This window comes from Agelaius phoeniceus, chromosome 16, assembly GCF_051311805.1.
Source record: "Agelaius phoeniceus isolate bAgePho1 chromosome 16, bAgePho1.hap1, whole genome shotgun sequence".
Taxonomy (NCBI): Eukaryota; Metazoa; Chordata; class Aves; order Passeriformes; family Icteridae; genus Agelaius; species Agelaius phoeniceus.
This window is the reverse complement of record NC_135280.1, coordinates 522,597-541,441: the sequence shown is the minus strand read 5'-3', so window position 1 is coordinate 541,441 and position 18,845 is coordinate 522,597. Positions and strand designations below refer to the sequence as shown.

The window sequence follows — 18,845 nt, the reverse complement described above, 5'->3', positions numbered from 1 at the left end:
GGGCAGCTGCTCCTTCCTTCCACTCTGAGGGAGGCTGGGGTCACCCCTCCAGGCTGACAGCCCCACAGGGGCAGGTTCCTGCCATCCAGAAAATCTCCGTGCAGCTGGATTTTCCTCCTCCTCAGCCACTTTCCCCCACAGCCCCTCCATCCTCCCTGGCTTTCTCCCTGCTGGCAGTGGCTGTGGAGGAGCAGAGCGAGGTTCTCCTGCTGTGCCTCCTCTCCTCCAGGGCCGGTCCTGGGTGCCAGCAGCCTTTCCCTTGAGTCACCAGCACCTGCTGCCCCAGGTTTGTTTCAACACCTCTCCCCAGCCCGTCCCTGGCCAAGGCAGTGCCTGCCATGCTGCCTGGTCCTTGGCTGTGTTTTGGGTACTGCAGCTGCTCCCCGCAGCCCTGTGGTGCCACAGAGCTGCAGCTGTGGGTCTGTGGGTTGGGGACATTGCCATCCCTGCCCAGAGTGCCCACTGTGGCTGCAGCTGTACCCCAGGGACGGGAGGCAGGCAGAGGCTGTTGTGAGTGAGGGGTGCCTGCTCTGGAGCCCCGAGCGGGGCTGGCTGGGCTCCCAGTGCCTGCTGTGGGTCTCATGGGGCACTGTCCCCATGGCAGGACACCAGGCTTCCCAGCTGAGCCCAGAGCCAACACAGTGCAGCAGGGGATGGTGCTGAGCCCTGGGTTTTACTGCGTGTTGTTCCTGTAAACTCCGAGCTGAGTTTCTCAGGAACTCTGGGTTTATGATGTTCAGCGTGTGCCAGTCCTCATTCTCAGACCATCCTCAGTGGCTTTCTGTGTTTGAGGTGACTCAGGAGTTCAGCACAGTTCAGTGTTTAACTCATGATGAAGTAAGCCATTTCTGTAGCTCCATGGCTCTCTGCCTTCTGAGGATTATTCATACAGAGAAAAGGCGTTGCACCTGCCCAAGAGTAACTGCAAACAGCACCTGTGGAACACCTGTGCTTTTCCAAAGACTTTAAAGCAAGTGTTCTCCCAAAAAAGCACCTGCCAGGACACATATCCTGGGTTTTCAGTGGGAGAGCCCTGACATTTCTGCTGCTGGACCATGACAGGTTAGCAGCTTTGCTCTCCATCAAAGGATATTCCCCTTATTGGAACTGCAGCTCTTGCTATAAAGTCTGACCAGTCCTGCACCTGCTTTTGTGCAGGGTTGGCACTACTCTGTTTATTTTGCAAGATTTTGTTTTGCTCTGGGGAGGCTTTAGAAGCACAAACCCCTGACCCATCCCAGTCTGTGCCGGCTGCCAGGGCCTTCCCCAGCCCTGGAGTGGGGCTGGGGGGTTCCCTCCTGTCAGGGGGCTGATTGCATGATTAGCACTCGCTGATTGCATGATCAGCACTCCTGATATAACCCAGCTCTGAGGGCTGCTGGGGCTGGGTAGAGGTGCTGGAGTAGCCTGAGGGGAAGAAGAAGCCCAGAACCAGCATCAAGCTGAGCTTGGGCAGTTTCTCCTTGGCACTGCCTGCAGCAGATGTGAGCAAACCCCGTGGAGAGCTGTGGTCTCAGGTGCTGCTGCACATGCAGGTACAGATGTGGAGTTGAAGAACTGTGCCCACTCTGTGGTGTTTGCTGCTTTCCCCGGGAGGTGAGCCCCTGAATGGTCCCTGTAGGCTGTGCTCCATGGCAGCTGGGGGCAGCTGACCCCTGTGTGCTGGAAGGCAGGTCCTCAGTCAGGTGTAATGGGGTCAAACCAGCTCCTGTGTCAGCACCACCAAGCTGGCAAGGAAGGGGTTTGTGGTGAGCTCTGCACTTTGCTGTTAGTCCTGTCCCTGCTGTAGGGGGACAGCTCATGCCTGTAACACCAAGGGGAGGCGGGGCTGCCCTATTCTGCTCTAGCTCTGTCCTGCCACCGCTGCCCATGGGGCAAGACTGCCATGATGAGCTGGTACTTGGTGCTGTTAGAGGTGATGGGGATGAGCCATGGCTCGCCCAGGGCTGCACCAGGGGCTGAGGCAGGTCTGCTTCCCACTTCTCCTGTGGCCTCCAAGGGACTGCTCAGGTGCAGAGCTGTCTGGGGACATGGAAGTTCCAGTGGTTTTGGTCTCTTGCTGGTTAACATTGCTATGTGAAAGGCCTTTTCACTGTTTCTGCTTGCACCCCATGCTCCTCCTGCCTGCTCTGAGCTGGGTCCCACAGAACCCCCCTGCTGCAGCTCTCTGAGAGGCCTGGGGTCTCTGAGAACCTACAGCCCCTGGACAGGCACAGACAAGTCCTCTCAGTTCCCTGCAGGCATCCTGAGAGCTAACTCATACAGTGGTGATTTAAAAACAAAAAAGGGCAAAGCAGTTACTCAAAAATATATCTTTATTTTTTCAGTTTATCATATATTTAAATAATTCAGTTAAAATAGGTTTTATTGCACATTAAAGAACCTTTCTGGATTCTCACTGTCCTGTATAAAATAAGGTCATAGAGAAAGGAAAGGAGAGACTCTTCAGACCCCCCTGACATGCTCTGCATGGCTCTGGCCCTACAGACCCCACCAGCCAGTGTGGGGTGGGCTCTGCCCATCCTCTCCACAGGGAGCTGAAGGCAGCAGCACAGGGGGCTGTGGCAGGAGGGAGGCCCCAGCTCCCCCAGGAGCACTCGTGGCTGTGCTGCACAGGCAGCAGCCCCTGGCCCTGGGGGGAGCAGCACAGGAGGTAAAACGCGGGTGCTGACACTGCTGTGTGGGGGCAAGGTGGATGAGGTACAGGGGGGCAAAACTTCCTCCAGGCTTTGCCAGCTCCAGGGCAGGTAGGTGGGGAGCTGGCTGCAGGAGGAAGTCCTTGCCTGGGGTTGAGCAGGAAAGGAGCAGCCAGCTAACTCCCTGTGAGGCTTCTGGGAAGTAATTTAATGAGCGCCTTGGAAGTTATGTTTAAGGGCTGCTTGAGTGATGTGGAATGGAACAAGCTTGCAGAGGATGCACTTCATTACTGTGCTCCAAATTGGATTTCATGCCCTTTCAGATGATTCTTTGGGGATGACTCGGGCTTTCCTACCTCAGCTGTGTAGTAACTTGCTCTACAAGCCCATTTTTGGTTGTCCTGGCTTTTCATCTCACAAGAAAGAGCTCCTCAGGCCACCATTGGAATCGGGTTTCTAATGAAAATTCAAGTGAGAGCTTTCCTTTCATGCTCTTTTGTGCCTTACCCAAGCCCCTGTCATGCCCTTGCTACAAATGCCATCCTGGATTCCTGACAGCCTGGGGTTTTTCCCACAAGTCCAGCCACACAGCAGAGAGCAATTAGTGTTAATGCTCAATGTGGCACCAATCTGCTGCTGTGGAGCAATTCCTGCCCACATGCAATGGGGTGTGTGCAGCTGGTGGCTAATGCGTGCCTTTGCCTGGTGAGACATCCCAGCTTAGTACCACATCCTGCTCCAGCCATCTCCTGCCATCATTAACTCGAGAACTGATGTTGCTTGAAGCTCCCAATGTCTCTGAGCCCTGGGCTTTCGTGTCTGAGCTTTGTTCGGGGCAGCTTTGAGTGCCAGTTCAATCCCTGAGTACGGGTCTGACCTGGCAGCCCTTCAGTGCTTGTCCGGATGGGTGCCTTGGCCCCGGACGCGAGTCCAGCCCCCACCTGGGGGCCGGTGGGTGTGTGTGGCGGGTGTCAGTGCTGGCTGAGCTCCAGCGTGTCGGGCAGCTGCTCTGTGAAGGCCGTCTCCAGGCGCAAAGTGCTGTAGTTGGGCGGGGGAGTCCTGGGCAGGGGGCTGTCCTGGGGCAGCGGCAGGCGCAGGGCCGTGGTGAAGGTGGGCAGGTCCTCGTCGATGCACGCGGGGTTCTCGTGGCCCTGCCTCTCCACATCACTGGCCGTGGCCTGGGCCGCCCTGCCCTGCTGGCGGCCGCTCCACCACTTCTTGGCCCTCTGCCACTGGCGCCGCAGCACGATGGACAGCGAGTCGATGAAGAACACCTCCACGATCTCGATGACACACACCACGGAGCAGCTCATCCACAGCCCCAGCTGGCCCCCGAAGTTGGACAGAAGAATGACGAGCTGCAGGAGCAGAGAGCACAAGGTTAGGGGCCGCCATGGAGCCATCACAGCAGGCAGGGAGATGGGGCCGGGGCACCCAGGGCTTGCTCAGCACTCCCAATGCACTGGGCCCATCTCTGCTGTTGTTGTCTCTGGCTCAGTTTCAGAAGGAGCTTGGAGCTGAGCTTGCTGCGCAGCCCCTGCACGGGGCTCGGGGCTGGAGAGGCAGAGACGTGGCCCGAGATAAGGGCTGGAAAGGGCAGGACCAGCCCAGAGGTGCATATCTGAGATCAGCTTCCTGCCTCTGCCCGTGTGGGATTGCTCCCCTGGGCAGGTGAAAGCTTCCAGCCTGCGTGGGAGGAAGCGCTGCGTCCCCTGGGAGTAGGGACCAGCACGCTCACTCACCGTGTTGGCAGGATTCTCCGAAATGAATCTCTCGTTCAGGTCCTTGTAAAACACCATGAGGTTGGCAAGGTCTGTCCTGGGGAAGAAGGAGGCAGGCAGAGGGTTTAGTAAAACAATAACATGAAACATACTGAAAAACTATGCAAATAACCAGTTGGACCAGTAGGGCTGGGCTGCTCCAAGGGAGCTTTTTCCCCAATTGCCATCATTAGGGCTGCTGAGATCGTATCAGAGCTGGAGGTGCAAGGCAGGAACACACAGGGGGACTTACTTGTTCAGCTTCTTGTTGAGTTTTTGCCCTTTGTCCCAAGAGAGAACTCGGAGCATCCAGTCCTGGAGAACAGACAGAAAATGCTGCTCTAGCTGCAGGTTCTTGTGCAGAGACCCTTGGGAAGGGACTCATGCTCCACATCTCCTTGGGCTAGTATGGGCACCAGAACTGAGTGTGTGACAGGCCAGCTGAGCCTGGGCATCTCCCAAGACAAATTTCAGTTTAATGATGAACTCCTGGAGGGGAAGCCCTGAGCTGGAAATTACAGACTGATCTCTGGGCATAGTATCACTGCTTTTGTGCTGAGCCTCTGGGGTTACTCAAGGCTGCTGTGCCAGGCTGCTGTTGTGGTGGAGTGCAAGTGGGGACTGACCTCTGACACGACGGATGGCCACTGAGCAATGCTGGTGGTGAGCGCCCACTCCTTGAAGCTGCAGAGAGAGGCAGGGTGTCACTCGTGAGCTCCAACTCCCACGCACACTTTACCTCTGGCTGTGGCAAGGACTTACCTGCAGGCATCTTTGCAGATCTGCTGGCAGCCCAGCTGCTCCTTCACAAACTTTTCATGCAGTCTGTAGTAGCAGTACACTGCAGGGGAGGAGCAGGACGTGTGTGAGAAGCCAGAAAGAAAAAACTTGCTACCTGGGCTGGGGTGGGACATCTGGGGCATAGGTGGCCTTTGTGGCCATCGCCTACATTGTGGGGATAAAAAGATTTATCCTATAAATATTGCAAAAGACTCTTGAGAAGTGGCTGTCACTTGATATAGGCATGAAAACTGCCCCACCTGGTCAAGCCCTCCACTCGACTGCTCTGTGGTGGGCACAGGTGACAAGCCATCAGGGCAAGTTCCACAAACCAGTCAGTGTGAGCAAGGGAGGCACTTCTGGCTCTGGGTGTGGGGGCTTAAGTGGGTTAAGGCAGATTTGGCTCATCCCAGCATGCTGGGTGTGCAGCAGCTGAGACAGGGACACTGGGGGTGCAGGGGACAGCACTGGCAGCTGAGGCATGGGCAGTGCCAGAGTGTTTCAATACTAACTCCAGTTTGGGTTCTTCTTGTAGTTGCAGTACTCGGCCCCAGCAGGTAAGGGCTGTGCGTACTGGGCACAGCCACACGACTCCACCATGGCCTTCTGGAAACAGGAGTGCAGGCAGATCTGGGGAGAAACAACACACCTGGGGGCTAAGAGGCAGCACCAAGCTCCAGGCTCCTGTGCAGAATGCCCCCACTTCCCCTATAGCCACCAAAAGCTTCAGTGTTGCAGTTTTACAGAGTCAAGGAGAGGGTTTTAGGCCTGCCATGGCACGTGGCCCATGAATCACTAACTAGGTGTGGGAAGTGACTCACAGCAGCAAACGTTCACAGCTTCCACCAAACCCTGCTGGTGCCTAAGAGAGGTGAAGCTGGGAGGATTAACAGGGCAGCAGAGCTGTGGCTTGTGCTACAACACTGGGACATGCAGGAACAGAACTTCTCTTTTAAATCCCAGTCAAGCTTTTCGGTCCCAGTCCCAGCCCTCCTGAGCCCTGAGTTTCGGTGAAGTACTGTTATTAAAAACCTGAGATAATGTCTGGGTGATCCTACCTGGCACTACACCAGAGCAGATTTCGTATTCCCCATCAAACAGAAATTCAGCCTAGACCTGGGCTTTGCAGCAGGCAGGAGCTAATGTAAGTACAATTCTTCAAGGGGAGAGTGCCAGAACAACTGACACTCTCCAAGAGGACCCAATTACAGAAACCATGCAAAATTAGTGGAAACTTACTCTGTAAACAAACATCCTGCTATCTGGATACTGATTAGATGGTTTCTGTTATTCTTGGAGTCCTAAAGGTCACAATTTCTGGCTTCAAGGGTTACTAAGCTGCAACCTTTACTTGGCCAATATTTTCCAGTCTCACATTGCTTGAAAATTGCCTAATGAGCTCATGTTCTCCCTTTATCTAACAGGGTGCCTGAGGGAACTTCAAACAGCAACCACTTAGGAATAAAAGTTGGATTTTAAGAAGTGCTGTTGCATTTTACATCAGTGGTAAAAGCAACAACCCTGTGCTCGGACCATTCCCAGTCTCAGGTCCTCAACCACAGACTGTTATAAAGTTTTTCATGCAGGTAGTTTTCAAGCAACTGATAAACCCAAGTGTAATGGCTTTACCTGGAGTGAGTAGCTCTTGTTATAGAGATTTTCCACAGGTATGTCAGCTCCTGTCTCTGTGCAGTCACTGTAGGGTTTGCTTAGCTTGCGAGACTGAGTCTGGGAAACAGAAAAGAAAAAACTTGTGGTTTTGGAGTTCACAGACAAACCAAAGGGTTCAGTGACACTTTATCCCAACTCTGAAACTGTAAGTGATAAGGCAGCTTTGAGCAGAATGTTTACCTTTTGCTACCTAAAGTGATTTGTCGATCCCTTGTCAAAACAAGGGTTTTTTTGTCTCTAATATCCGTTTCCCAAAAAAACTGCTCTGCTGGGATTCTCTGCTGTCTTCCTGGAAACCTTCTGCAGGAATGTAGGGTGGTGTAATCACGGCAGTGAGGATTTTTCAAAGCACAGTAATCCATATGCATGTTCTCTCCTGGTCTTAGAGGCTGTGTTTTTACTCTGGATGTTTGTGTTCTGAGGGAGGGCAGTTGTTTTCGAGGGTTTTGGGTTATTTTCTGTGAGGATCCCCACCTGCCTGAGCTGCTGTTGCACTGGCTGCTCCTGTGCTGTGGGTAAATAGCACTTGAGGCTCCACTGGTGCTCAACAGCACTTCTCTCAATCCACTCTAAATCAAATGTTTGTGTCTCCCTCAAACATTTTTCCAGGTGCTGCTTTGACCCTTCCTCTCAAATGCTAATGACTTTTCCCAATGTCTGCCCAGAGCAAAGAGCTCTGACATGCCAAGTCTGTGCCGCAAGCTCTGTGAAACCAGGGCTGGGAGCCCTTAAATTCCGAGATGTGATTCCAGCTGCATGGCCCACTTCCTGCAGACTGCCCTACCTCCCTCAGCCCCTGCTATCTTTCCGCAGCAATTATCCACTCTACAATAGAGTGGCCTGAAACCACAAGAAACATCCATTTAAGAATCCATTCACCGATCTTTCTCTACAGAGTTTAAAATTAGAATTTAAAATTCCGCACAAAGGATCAATCCAGCAGGAACATGAGAAAAGCTCGTTACCCCTAAGGCTCTGAATGCAGCTCCTGAGGCCACCTGATAAGAGCATACCTCACCACCTTGTCTACAGCAAGAGAAGCCTCTGGGCCAGTATGCTGCAAGTCACCACTTTTAGAGATGTTTAAATCTCTCTTTGGAGGGAAAGATGGGACTTCAGTACTAGAGATGCATTACTTCTGAAAACTGACTGAAACCAGCTTTTAAATTCCACATCCACAGTGCCAAGACACTACCTCAGTCTGCTCCTGGGGCTTCCAAGAGATGATCGATCCTTTGTATAGAATTGTTTTGTTGTGGCTTACGCTCCTACAAAACTTACTTGTTCCTTCAGGTACTGAAATAATTTCTAAACTAAATATTTAACTAAAGCATTGTAACTCTGACCAAGCAATGCCTTGTTTGCATGCCAAGCATGTCGGAATATTTTTGGAGGTGGGAGGCAGTCCTAGTAAGCAGCAGAAAGCCATGAGCACTAACCAGCCACTGAGGGCATGTTCAGAGCCCAGCGAGCAGCACCGTGTGGGACACAGCTGCTGTGTCCTCCTTTGTGACCGTGCCTGTGGAGACAAGCACTGACCTGGCCCCTCGGTGCTGCAGCCCTGTCCTGACAGTCCTGACCCCCAACACTCGGCAGGCTCTCCGGAGTTGTCTTTCCCCAGCAGGACAGTGATCCCCAGCTTTTGTTCTGAGACCAGAAATTGTGTCCAGCTTCTATTTCGGCTGCCTCATTAGGATGCAATTGGATCCCTTCCTCATGACAAATCCTTTATATACAGACATTAAGATGTGCCCAATCTTGTTTTTTATACTACAGCAAAACTTCAACCGTGTTGTGCTAGGAACATATTACATTAAATATTGAGACTGCCTTGTGTGACAGAGTCTCAGTACGGTGTGACAGTGACAAAGAGTCTTGAGAGACTTTGTGTCCTCACACCATCCTGGTTCCCAAACCTCTCAGTGATGATTGACCAAGGAGCTGCTGCCAGTTTTCCAGACAGCTGGAAGACAGTTAACTATTTGCATTTTGTGAAACATCAGCCCTCTTTTAATGCCTTTTCTAATGCAGAGCCTATCAATATTCGGCATACCCAGATAAGCAGGATAGCTGGTGCTCCACCAGAAAGAAAGGCAGAGCTGAAGTGCTCACTTAACAGCCCATCCAGATGAAAGGGGACCTGGCATAGCTTTCGCTGCTGCGCCGAATCCCCTCGGGCCAAATGCCTCCTCTGAACTACACTAAATGGGGAAAGCAGGAGCTGCAGCTCTCCTCGCCTTTGCTCACTGCTGGCAAAAGCAAAGCCGCTGCCCAGGGGAGTGGTTTACTGCTGGGATAGAGAGAAAACCAGCAAAGTGAGGCTTACAGTCACAAAACACTTCAAGGGGTTGTGTTGCCACTATTCCTAAGGACCCCACCCCAGCATGGGCACCCACAGCTCCAGCTCTGGCTCCTCTGTCCGGGGACCCTCGTGGGATCAAACTCCCTGCTCACTGCTAAAGCCAGTCAAGTCACTTGACAATACATTTCTGTGGCTGTGGATTTTGCTGTGAAAACAAAACCAACAATCCCCTGGAAAGCCAAGGGGAGGAAGAAAAGGGAGAGCAAACAATATCCCAGGCCAGTTTGGTTTAGAAAGACCTGATTTTCCCACGGCCTATTTTTCAGAGAAGTGCGGTCACAGGATTTCCTTCAGGGCACTTCAGCTGCTGAGTGGGAGGTATTTAAAGGCCTTCGAACTGCTGGCTCTCTGAAATCACCCTATCAGTTTTTATTTACAGCTGTACCAAGGCAAAGGTGTGCCCAAAAAGGAGATTGTTGCCACTCACAAAGTGCATCCCTATGGAGGTGGCTGCTGCAGTCTCAATTTCCGTGCCAATGTCTTCAATGAAGGGATACTCGTTTTGGTCGTGGACCATGATCTTGGCTCCTGTGGATGTCACCAGGAAGGGGTTGTAGTCTGCTTCATCGATGTACAGAACAACCTGCAATCCTGAACCGCAGAGACAAGGCAGAAGTTACACCAGGAGCTAGAGCCACGTTTTCTCCTCAGGGAGGGCAGGTTTGTTTCATGCTATCTGGCCTTAAGTGGAACTGTAACAGCCAAGCACAGCCCCTGCCCAGCCAGACCAAGACACCTGCAGCCAGTAACATCCCTCTGTGGTACTGAGTACAGCAAACAAATAACGTCTGCTGAGAACGTGGCTGGAAGTCACTTTAAAAAGTTATATAACTGGGCAGCAGTAATTTCAGCTGGAAAACATTAGTGATGCAATGATATTATCTGTATTCTCAGGCAAGAGTTTGCACTAGTTCAAACAGGCATTTCCCCAATCAGCCTGTACATCTACAGCCAACACATCGCTCACGCTCCAGCAGGATCCAGTTTGCTGCACCACTTGTTATCAAACAGTTCCTCTGCAAACCGCCCTGGGACACCACAGGTGTGCAAAGAGCCCTGGAAAACCTCAGGTGTGCAAAGGGCCCTGGAACACCACAGGTGTGCAAAGTGCCCTGGAACACCACAGGTGTGCAAAGGGCCCTGGAAAGCCTCAGGTGTGCAAGGAGCCCTGGAACACCTCAGGTGTGCAAAGAGCCCTGGAACACCACAGGTGTGCAAAGGGCCCTGGAACACCACAGGTGTGCAAGGAGCCCTGGAACACCACAGGTGTGCAAAGGGCCCTGGAACACCACAGGTGTGCAAAGGGCCCAGGAGCAGCCCGGGTGGGCAAAGGGCCCCGGGTGGGCAAAGGGCCCCAGAGCAGCCCGGGTGGGCAAAGGGCACTCACCGTACTCGCTGCCGCCTGTGGAGGTGCTCAGGATGGTCCCGCTCTCGCCGCTGTTGAAGGTGTAGCAGTTGCCGTGGAGGGGGTGATGGAAACGAGTGAAATGCCTGGAATAAATCGAATATCATGACATTGTTCCCTGTAGTTCAGTCTGTGGGAAAAAGGCAGCACGTTTGTCTTTGGTTTTGACAGAGACAGACCAGGACTGCATGGGGGGTTTATTACTTCTTTTCAAGAAGTTTATTTTGCTGAAAGATGTGGGTCTCTTTCTGAGACTTGAAACTACATGGCAGTATGATCTAGTTCAATATTTCAGGAGATGGAAACTCGAGGAAGTTTTAATGTGGGAATGGGGGTTAATAGCATGGGGGAGGCAGATTCACAGAACCATCAGTGGCTCCTGCTGGAATTCAGCAAATACCAAATATTCCTACATATTATGGACTTGGAAATAAGCTGTTAAGATGGCAGGAATTTTTTGTGCACTGACCTTTTGTCACAAGATAGGCCATCAAAGAAACATGTCAGTAGAAGGTCCTCGGCAGAATAACTCAATTTTTCTTTAATCTCCAGGGGAATTTGTGCCATGATGTTCATGTAATGCAGCTTGTACCACTCCTGGATGGCGTTAACCCCCGAGCTGAACGTGTACAGGGCACACTCGCTGCTGTTGTTTGCATCACACTGACAAGCACAGAGGGGAAAAAGCATTCAGATGGACTGAAATCAGGGATTCTACAAGGCAGGTGTAAATTAAGGATTGTACATCCGATAGTGTTTCTCTTCCACAGAAATAACCATATATGAAGTTACCAGTGGGCATCAAAGACCTTTTATGCAGGGCTAAGTGATATGACCAAATATTTCAGGAGCAAAAGAAAGGTCAGAGATGGCACTGACTATTTGGGAAGACTTCAGGAAGGTACTTCTCTGGAGGTGGATCTGCAGCAGCCATGGAGGCTTAGGCAGAAGAGCAGGCAGGGTGCTCTTCACCACTGTGCATGCAAAGCCACCTGAGCAGGCAATAAAAGCTGCAGGAGGGACACTGACCCCAACACAGCCCCTTGCTGCCCCACAGGGACCTTGCTGGCCAGGGCACAGTGACACTCACCAGCTGAAAGCCAATGATGTCGTTGGAATCGCCCGAGTTCACGATGGAGGAGTCCTTGTGAAAGACACTTCCCTCTATTTTCCTCTTCTGCCCACTGTGCAGTTCAGTGGCTGTCCTGGAGAAGTCCTCGACCTTCAGCAGAGGGATCTGTTCAAAGAAGTCGCTCCCTGTGCTGTTCCAGTCATCCACTGACCGGCGCACCTTGGACTTGCCCTCAGAAAATCCATAGAAAGTTTCCAAAGCTTTTTTTGTCTCTTTGTCCAATTCATATAAATATTCTTTCATGGCACTGTACCTGCACGGGAAACAACGTGACAGTGACATCCCATCCCACCTCACTGCCCAGCTGCAGGGCTCTGCCTGCTGCACTGTGGATGCTGGGGCTTGAGACAGAATTCCCTGTGGTCTCCCACCAGGTTCTCACATCAGTGAGGGTAGACAGAGCTACATCCATGGAGAGATCTTGGAGCAGGGACCCCAGGAAGCAGAGCAGACTGAACTACAGAGAAAGTTCTCCCAAGACTCTCAAGCTCCTTATGTTAGGAAGTCTGAGGAGGCAGAGCATGTGGAAATAAGACTTCATCTGTCTAATGAAGCGTCATTAAAGAGCTGCATCCCCATGGGGACCGGGGTGGGAATCTGGCAGCAGAACAGAGAGCAATGTAAAGCATGATTTGACAGGAGGAAAAGTATTGCTGATGAATCATGTCAAAATATCCCATACGGAAAGAAAGAAGCAAGAGAGGAGTGAGAGATCTGCCCTTTCCACTTTTTAGGAGATGATGCTGTTTGAAATCCTGGAACTTCGGTCCGGGGAAGAAGGGAATTCGAAGAGAGCCAAAGAGCTGACAGGGACTGTCAGGAGCAGAAAGCAGCACGAACCGAGCCGAGGCAGCAGTGAGAGGTGAGAGGGTAAGCCACGCAGCACAGAGGGGGATGTGGCACCCCAGGTGCCCTACAGGGAAAAGCCACGGTAGGGAAAGTGCTGACAAGGAGCGGCGTGCGGAGCCGCCATCCTCCCGCCAGCCCCCAAGCCTTACTTGTACGGGTTGATGTTGCAGATGGTGACGGCGGGGAAGGGCAGCTTCTGGAACTGGACGGTGACGGAGACCGAGGCGCTGTAGTAGTTCATGAGGAGCTCCGCGCACTGCCAGAGGATGAGCCCCACGGCGCTGAGGGTCAGCACGATCCAGAGCAGGCGGCGCAGGCGGCCGCGGGACACCACGATGCGGCGGCAGCCGTGCGTGTTGGTGTTGAGGCAGTACCAGCGCATCAGCTCGCTCAGCGTGGGCGCCTGCGGGCCGCGCACCGGCAGCGTCCGCTTCAGCCGCGCCGTGATCTTCTTACCGGGAGCCGCGGCGGCCGCTGCGGGCGGACCAGGCACTGAGGGGGCGGCCGGGGGATCGGCGCCCGCCCGGTGCCCCGCCACACCGCGACCGCAGGCTCCCGTCCCGCCGGGAGCCGTCACCCGCCATCCCGCCCCTTCCCGGTGTTTGATCCCCGGGACGGCCGTCCCGGGGGGGGGATCGCGCTCGCCGCGCCTCACCTCGGCCGCCCTCGGGGCCCGGTGGCGCCATGCTCCTCTCGCAGTCCCGGCGCCGCTGCCGATGGGCCGGCGGGCGGCCGCCCCGGTACCTACCCCCGCCGCCGCCGCCCCGCCCCGGACCGCCCCGCCCCGCCCCGCCCGCCCCGCTCCGCTCCGCGGCCGCGCAGCGCCGCCCCACGGCGGCGGCCGGGGCTGCGCGGGGCGCCCGGACTAACGGGCCCGAGCGGGGCGGGTCCCGGGAGCGCTGCCCGAGCCCCCGGTGAGGCGCGCGGGGCCCGCGAAGGGCGGGGCTGGGGGCGGGACCAGCGCCGGGACCGGGGGCGCGGCCACGGGGGTGGGACCCGGCCCCGCCCTCCCGGCCCCGCCCTCCCGGGCCCGCCCCGCGCCAGCACCGAAGATGGCGGCGCTGCGGCAGCGTCTGCCCGTCGCCAAGGTGGCGGCGCGGTCACGTGGCGGCGCGCCCCGCCCCGCCCGCTGCATGGCGGCGCCGTGAAGCGGCGGAGCCGCGGCCCGACCCGGCCCGGCGGGATGCGGCGGCCGCCGGGCTGAGCTGCGGGCCGAGCGCCGGGCGGGCTGAGCGGGCCGAGCGCCGGGCGGGGATGCGCGCTGCGCCGCGCCGCCATGTCGCGGGTGAGCGGCCCCGGGCCGGCCGGCAGCGCCAAGGAGAAGCGCTCCTTCAGCAAGCGGCTTTTCCGCGGGAGGGCGGCGGGCGGCGGCGCGGGCTCGGCCCCGACCGCCGCCCCGGCCCCAGCGCCGTCCGGGCGGTCGCTCGGCGGGTTCATGAGCCGCGTGCTGAAGACCCTCTCCACGCTCTCGCACTACAGCAGCGAGCCCGAGACCCGCGGCGCGCTCGCCCCGCGCCTGCCCCCGCCGCAGGCGACGGGCGGCCTGGGCAGCTGCTTCCCGCCGGGCCCGCCGCGCAGCCCCGAGCCCCCGCCGCGCCCCGCCGGCGGCTCCGAGGCCGTGCCCGGCGTGGCGGGGCTGCGCAACCACGGCAACACCTGCTTCATGAACGCCATCCTGCAGTGCCTCAGCAACACCGAGCTCTTCGCCGAGTTCCTGGCGCTGGAGCAGTTCCGCGGCGGGCCGCCCCCCGCCGACGGGCCGCCGCCCGCGCCCGGCGAGGTCACGGAGCAGCTGGCGCAGCTGGTGCGGGCGCTCTGGACGCTCGAGTACACCCCGCAGCACAGCCGCGACTTCAAGGTGAGCCGGGGCCTCGTCCCGTCGAGGCGGGAGGAGCGAGCGCCAGGCCGCCGGGAGCAGCCCCGGAGGGCCGGTGCCCGCGGTGCGGAGGCGGCGGGGCTCGGGGCTCAGCCGGTGCTGCCGTGGCTCACAGCAGGTCCGAACGTGGCACCACGGGTCACCATCACACCGGCGCCGCAGGCTGCCCGGTCTCCAGCTGTGGTGGGTATCTTGCCGCTGGTGCGAGCGGCCGCGCCGTGGGATGAGCCCTTTGGCCCTGTGTGCCCGTGGCCCTGGAGTGCCGCTCCTGCTCCCAGCATCCTCCCAGGGCAGCAGACCCCGCTCCGGTGACAGCGCTGGGCACCCACGGCAGCGCCCTGGGGATGGGACAGGTGCTGCCGCCGTGCTCTTTGCTCATGGTGTTTGATGCTGGCTGATGCTGGATGGTTTTTATCGGTGAAAATACCCATTTTACTGTTTCATTCCTCTACTGGGCTACCATTAGGAAAGTTGCAACTAACTGTTGTTTGGGAGTTGTGAGCGTGCAAAGAAGGAGGCTGTTGAGAGGTGTGCCTTGAAGTCTGCTAACCCAAGAGCTCGTGATTGGGGCTGATTTGGGGAGTGTGTTTCAGGAGTACCTGCTTGTCCTCTCTTGCTCGGACTCGCTGGTGTTTGGCCCCGCGGTGTTGGTTCCATCCAACAGCCCCTGCCATGCCCGGGCCTTGCACCTGCCCCAGGAGCTGTTGGAGCACAGGGCTTGGTCCTTGTGCTGTGGTGTAAAAACTCCCTGCCGTGGCTTTGGATGAAATCGGGCACAACTGTTTTAAAAGTGCCCTAGGCCTGCTTTGCCTCCTGGACAGGGAGAAGTATTATTCCTGGCACAGAAGAGTCTCTGGCTGTGTCAGAGGATCCGAGGGTGGGTGGTAGCCTCCACACCATCAACTTAGAGACACTTTGGGGAGTGTCTCTACCACTTTTAGGGGTATTTTTCTTGCACAGTGACTTGTAGAGGAGATGTTCAAATGCATGAACACAGTGAGAACATTGACACAGTCTTGGGCCCTCTGCGTGCAGTTCAGCTGGGGTGCACAGCAGGTAGAGACTGGGTCCCAAAGTCAGCTCTCCCTTGGTACTGCTGGATGCTGGGATGTCCTGGAGGGTTCTCTGAGGTGGCAGTGGCCTTTGGCACCCTCAGTCATTTGCATGGCCAGCACCTCTTCCCTCTCTTCTCTTTGCTTCTCCTGTGCCCTTTGAGGCAGCTGCACCCACCTGTCCTGCAGGGGCATTCCCTGGAGACCCTGGCTGTTTGCCTTCTCTCAGGATGCCTGCCATAAGGACCACGTGTGCCTCTGGTCTTTTCAGGAGAGGTTTTTTTGGGGGAATGCTTGGAAAGCTGATCACTCTCTGAGGCCAGTCTTGGCAGCACCATGGGCCACTCACCTTGACCTGTCACTGCTCCTGAGGTGGTGTGGCAGGAGAAGGAATTGTGGATTTCTCCTGAGTAGTAGCAGGAAAAACGGTTGTGAAAGCAGGATTGTCTTCTGGCAGTGGAGCTGATAGAAGAGGGAGCAGCTCTCTTTCTAGGCCAGGCTCTGCTGTTCAGGCAGGCTGTGGGAGCAGGGCTGGGACATGAGTGACAGCAGGAGGAAGAGCATCAGGGCCAGGGATTAAATTAAGGCCATGTTCCACGGGTGCTGAGAGCAGAACTTTGCTGTTTGCAGGCGCTGCTGACGGTAAGCCAGTGCTGTTCTGCTTGGGATGGAGCTGGAGCCCATCCATCTCCCACCTGCCAGCTCCCTGGAGGTTTTGAAAGCCTCTTGCTGGAGGGAATGTGGTCCCAGTGGATCCAGTTCAGCGCTGCACAGTGCCAGCAGCCTGGGTCCTGCTGCAGGACTGTGCCATTGTGTCAAGTGCTGTTCCCTTATAGAGGTCAATTACTTCTAATATGAAATTAATGTTTCTAAAGACAGTTAAGTTGCCTGAACCTGCTATTAAATTCAGTTTTTAATTAAACTTTTTCTCAACAGCAGATTTGCACAGATCATTTACAGATGTAAACAATGGGCTCAGATTGGAGAAAGGCAAAGATCAGTGTTTTCATTCTGGAAACTGCTGCTTCTCCCCAAAACAAGGAGAACATCCCCCCAGCTTGTTCTGCTTAGAGGGTGGGACATTCCTGATCTGCCTTGATGTAATTGTTTTTAAGGGTGTAAAGTGTTTTCACAGAGTAATTTTGGGCTTTCCCTCCAACAGTAATAGCCACTGACAGTAATATTTATTTGATAGGCAAAAGGCTCTTTATTCAGCATGCTTTCAAATCCATGTGTTGTTTTGTTTGCTATTTTTCTTCTTTTGGCACCAAATGTAATGGGGCAAAGGCACTTGCCAGTTCCTAAATACTTCTCTGCAGCTACTAAATGTCTTTTAGGACAAAGGATGATACATATTTTTTTGCTCATTCTTATATCTGTAGGCTTCTGTCTTGGAAGAGAGGAAATTATTTTCAAGGAAGCATGTCTTAGAGTCCTTGTGGACAGGGGCCTTTGAAGGGATGGTTTTTGGCATGCTTTTTACCCTCAGCTGGTTTTCCTTGGTAGTGTTTACTCTCTTTTTAAGTTGGTCTTCAGGAAATAACCCATGTCATGCGTCTCTGAATGATGTAGCTGCTGAAGCTAAGCAAAATGCAGTTTGAACAACTGGTTTGTGATAAATGGTTCATCTATAGGTGCAGGTTGAGGGGAGAGCCTGGCAGAGAGCTTGTGCACAGAGAGGGGAGGTCAGGGGTGCTGACAGAGCAGGGGGATGGAGGCTGAGGTGGTAGGAATAGGTCCCTAAGGACTGGACTGGGAGGTGGAAGCAGAAGGGTTTGGTTCCTGTTGGGAACAGAACGGGAGCACCGTGGCAGGGCTGGCAGTTGCTGGGTGTCTCTGCTGAGGGTGACTTTCCCACTGGTGCTGTGCTCCTTTGCTGTTTGCTTTCACAAGCCTTCTCTTCCGATTGCTCACTGGGTTTTGTTTTCCTGCCCAAACAAAGCTGCTGCTTTCATAACAGGGGCCGATATTGCAGCTCGTGCTTCCTCTTTCCCCTTTGTGATGGGGTGACAATGGTGACAAACATCTATTGTAGAAGCAGGGTTTTGGGCTTGTTTTTGTGCAGGGAGCTGTCCTGTCCTGCCTGCAGAGCTCCTGGGAGTGTCAGACAGGGAGGACAGAGTGCCCTTTGTATTGCAGCACTCCGAGGTGATGGTGGGGGTCGGCAGTGAGAAGGATTTTGATTTAAACTAATTGGGCTTGAAAAATTATGTTCTTATGCAAATCCTCTGCCTTCTGTGGAGTGTGGGCCTTCTGTGAATGATGAGGCTCTTACTGTTTTGAGACTTTCTCTGAGGCTCTAGGGCAGTTGACCACTGAAGCATGCCCATGTTTAACAAGACCCTTTGCACGCCAGAGCTGGGATTGCATTTCTCATCCTACAAGAAGATGGCCTTGGCTGTGACCTGCAGCATGTTCAGCAAATACAGCACAGTCACCATAACTCAGTTGGGTTGGATTGTCAGAATTGGATCTGAACCCAGAATGAATCCCTGTTGGTAGAGCAGGGATTATTGTGCCAGGTTAAAAGTGCTGCTTCCTTATTTATTTATTTATTTATAAACTTATTCTTGGTGTGAGATTTCCCGGTAGCTGTTTGAAACTCATTTCAAGGTGTTTTGGGAATGCACTTGGCGCAAATATCTCACTTTGGGACAAGCAATCTGTTGGGCACTTGTCTGGGAGTTAATCACTAACTCCTGAGTTATGAAGGAGCTCCTGCAAGTGTTGTCATGGTCAGATCTTTGCCTGCTGCTGAAGGTGCAGTGAGAGCAGCTCTCACTGGGGGCTGCTGGGGCAGTGTGGCTGCCAGGAGCCTTTGGTCCTGCTCATGGAGCTGTCAGCCCCAGGCCCTTCTGCTCACCAGAGCCCTTGTGCCTTGCTAATGGGGCCAGTGATGTGTCAGATGTGATCTCTGGGATTGTATTTAATTGTCTTGCTCTCTGCCTAGCACAGGATCAGTTATTTTATTCTGGATGGGGTCAACTGCTTATTCCTAAGATATTTCTGCAGAGAGCAAACTGTCCTCCCTCTGCACAGAGGGATGGAAGAAAGGGACTTGAAAGAATAAATGTGAGACCCTTCGCGCTTCCCTTCTGGTAGCTTGGCTGTTGGTTCCTGGTGCTTCAGTTTCTGTGTTGCTCTAAAGAGGCTTTGAGTGGGTTAGGTAATATGGGATGTTGAAGTGCTTGTTGCAGTTCAGTCCAGGTGCTTCCAGTGGTGGCATCAAGCTGAGGAGATTTGTCCTAGAGCTGCTCTGGGAGTTGGAGTTGAAACACTTTCCTTAGAACAAAAAGCAAGTTACAAATTTTCTACATCATTT

At 54.5% G+C, this 18,845-nt stretch overlaps 2 protein-coding genes across 6 annotated transcripts in view; one reads left to right on the top strand and one right to left on the bottom strand.

Moving 5' to 3' along the window:
• Window positions 1-2,297: 2,297 nt before the first annotated feature.
• On the bottom strand, window positions 2,298-13,380 carry SCNN1G (sodium channel epithelial 1 subunit gamma). Of its 2 annotated transcripts, XM_054643609.2 has the most exons (13): window positions 13,251-13,380; window positions 12,745-13,069; window positions 11,705-11,999; window positions 11,084-11,277; window positions 10,597-10,700; window positions 9,637-9,800; window positions 6,806-6,904; window positions 5,689-5,806; window positions 5,159-5,237; window positions 5,023-5,080; window positions 4,650-4,711; window positions 4,379-4,454; window positions 2,298-3,994 (listed from the first exon to the last, which is right to left on the bottom strand). In XM_054643609.2, the coding sequence occupies exons 1-13, from the start codon at window positions 13,279-13,281 to the stop codon at window positions 3,608-3,610; spliced, it is 1,992 nt and encodes a 663-aa protein (XP_054499584.1). In that variant the 5' UTR covers window positions 13,282-13,380; the 3' UTR covers window positions 2,298-3,607. The 2 variants fall into 2 exon arrangements, with proteins under 2 accessions (XP_054499584.1, XP_077043057.1); XM_077186942.1 differs by lacking the exons at window positions 12,745-13,069; window positions 13,251-13,380 and adding an exon at window positions 12,129-12,554.
• Window positions 13,381-13,708: 328 nt separating this feature from the next.
• USP31 (ubiquitin specific peptidase 31) overlaps window positions 13,709-18,845 on the top strand; it is a 30,584-nt gene continuing 25,447 nt past the window's right edge. For all 4 annotated transcript variants that reach the window (XR_013184443.1, XR_013184441.1, XR_013184442.1 and 1 more), the window contains exon 1: window positions 13,709-14,453. Coding sequence is in view for 1 of the 4 variants with exons in the window: in XM_077186735.1 (XP_077042850.1) it covers window positions 13,872-14,453 (582 nt within the window). In the remaining 3 variants the exon portion in view is untranslated. The remainder of the gene's footprint in view (window positions 14,454-18,845) is intronic.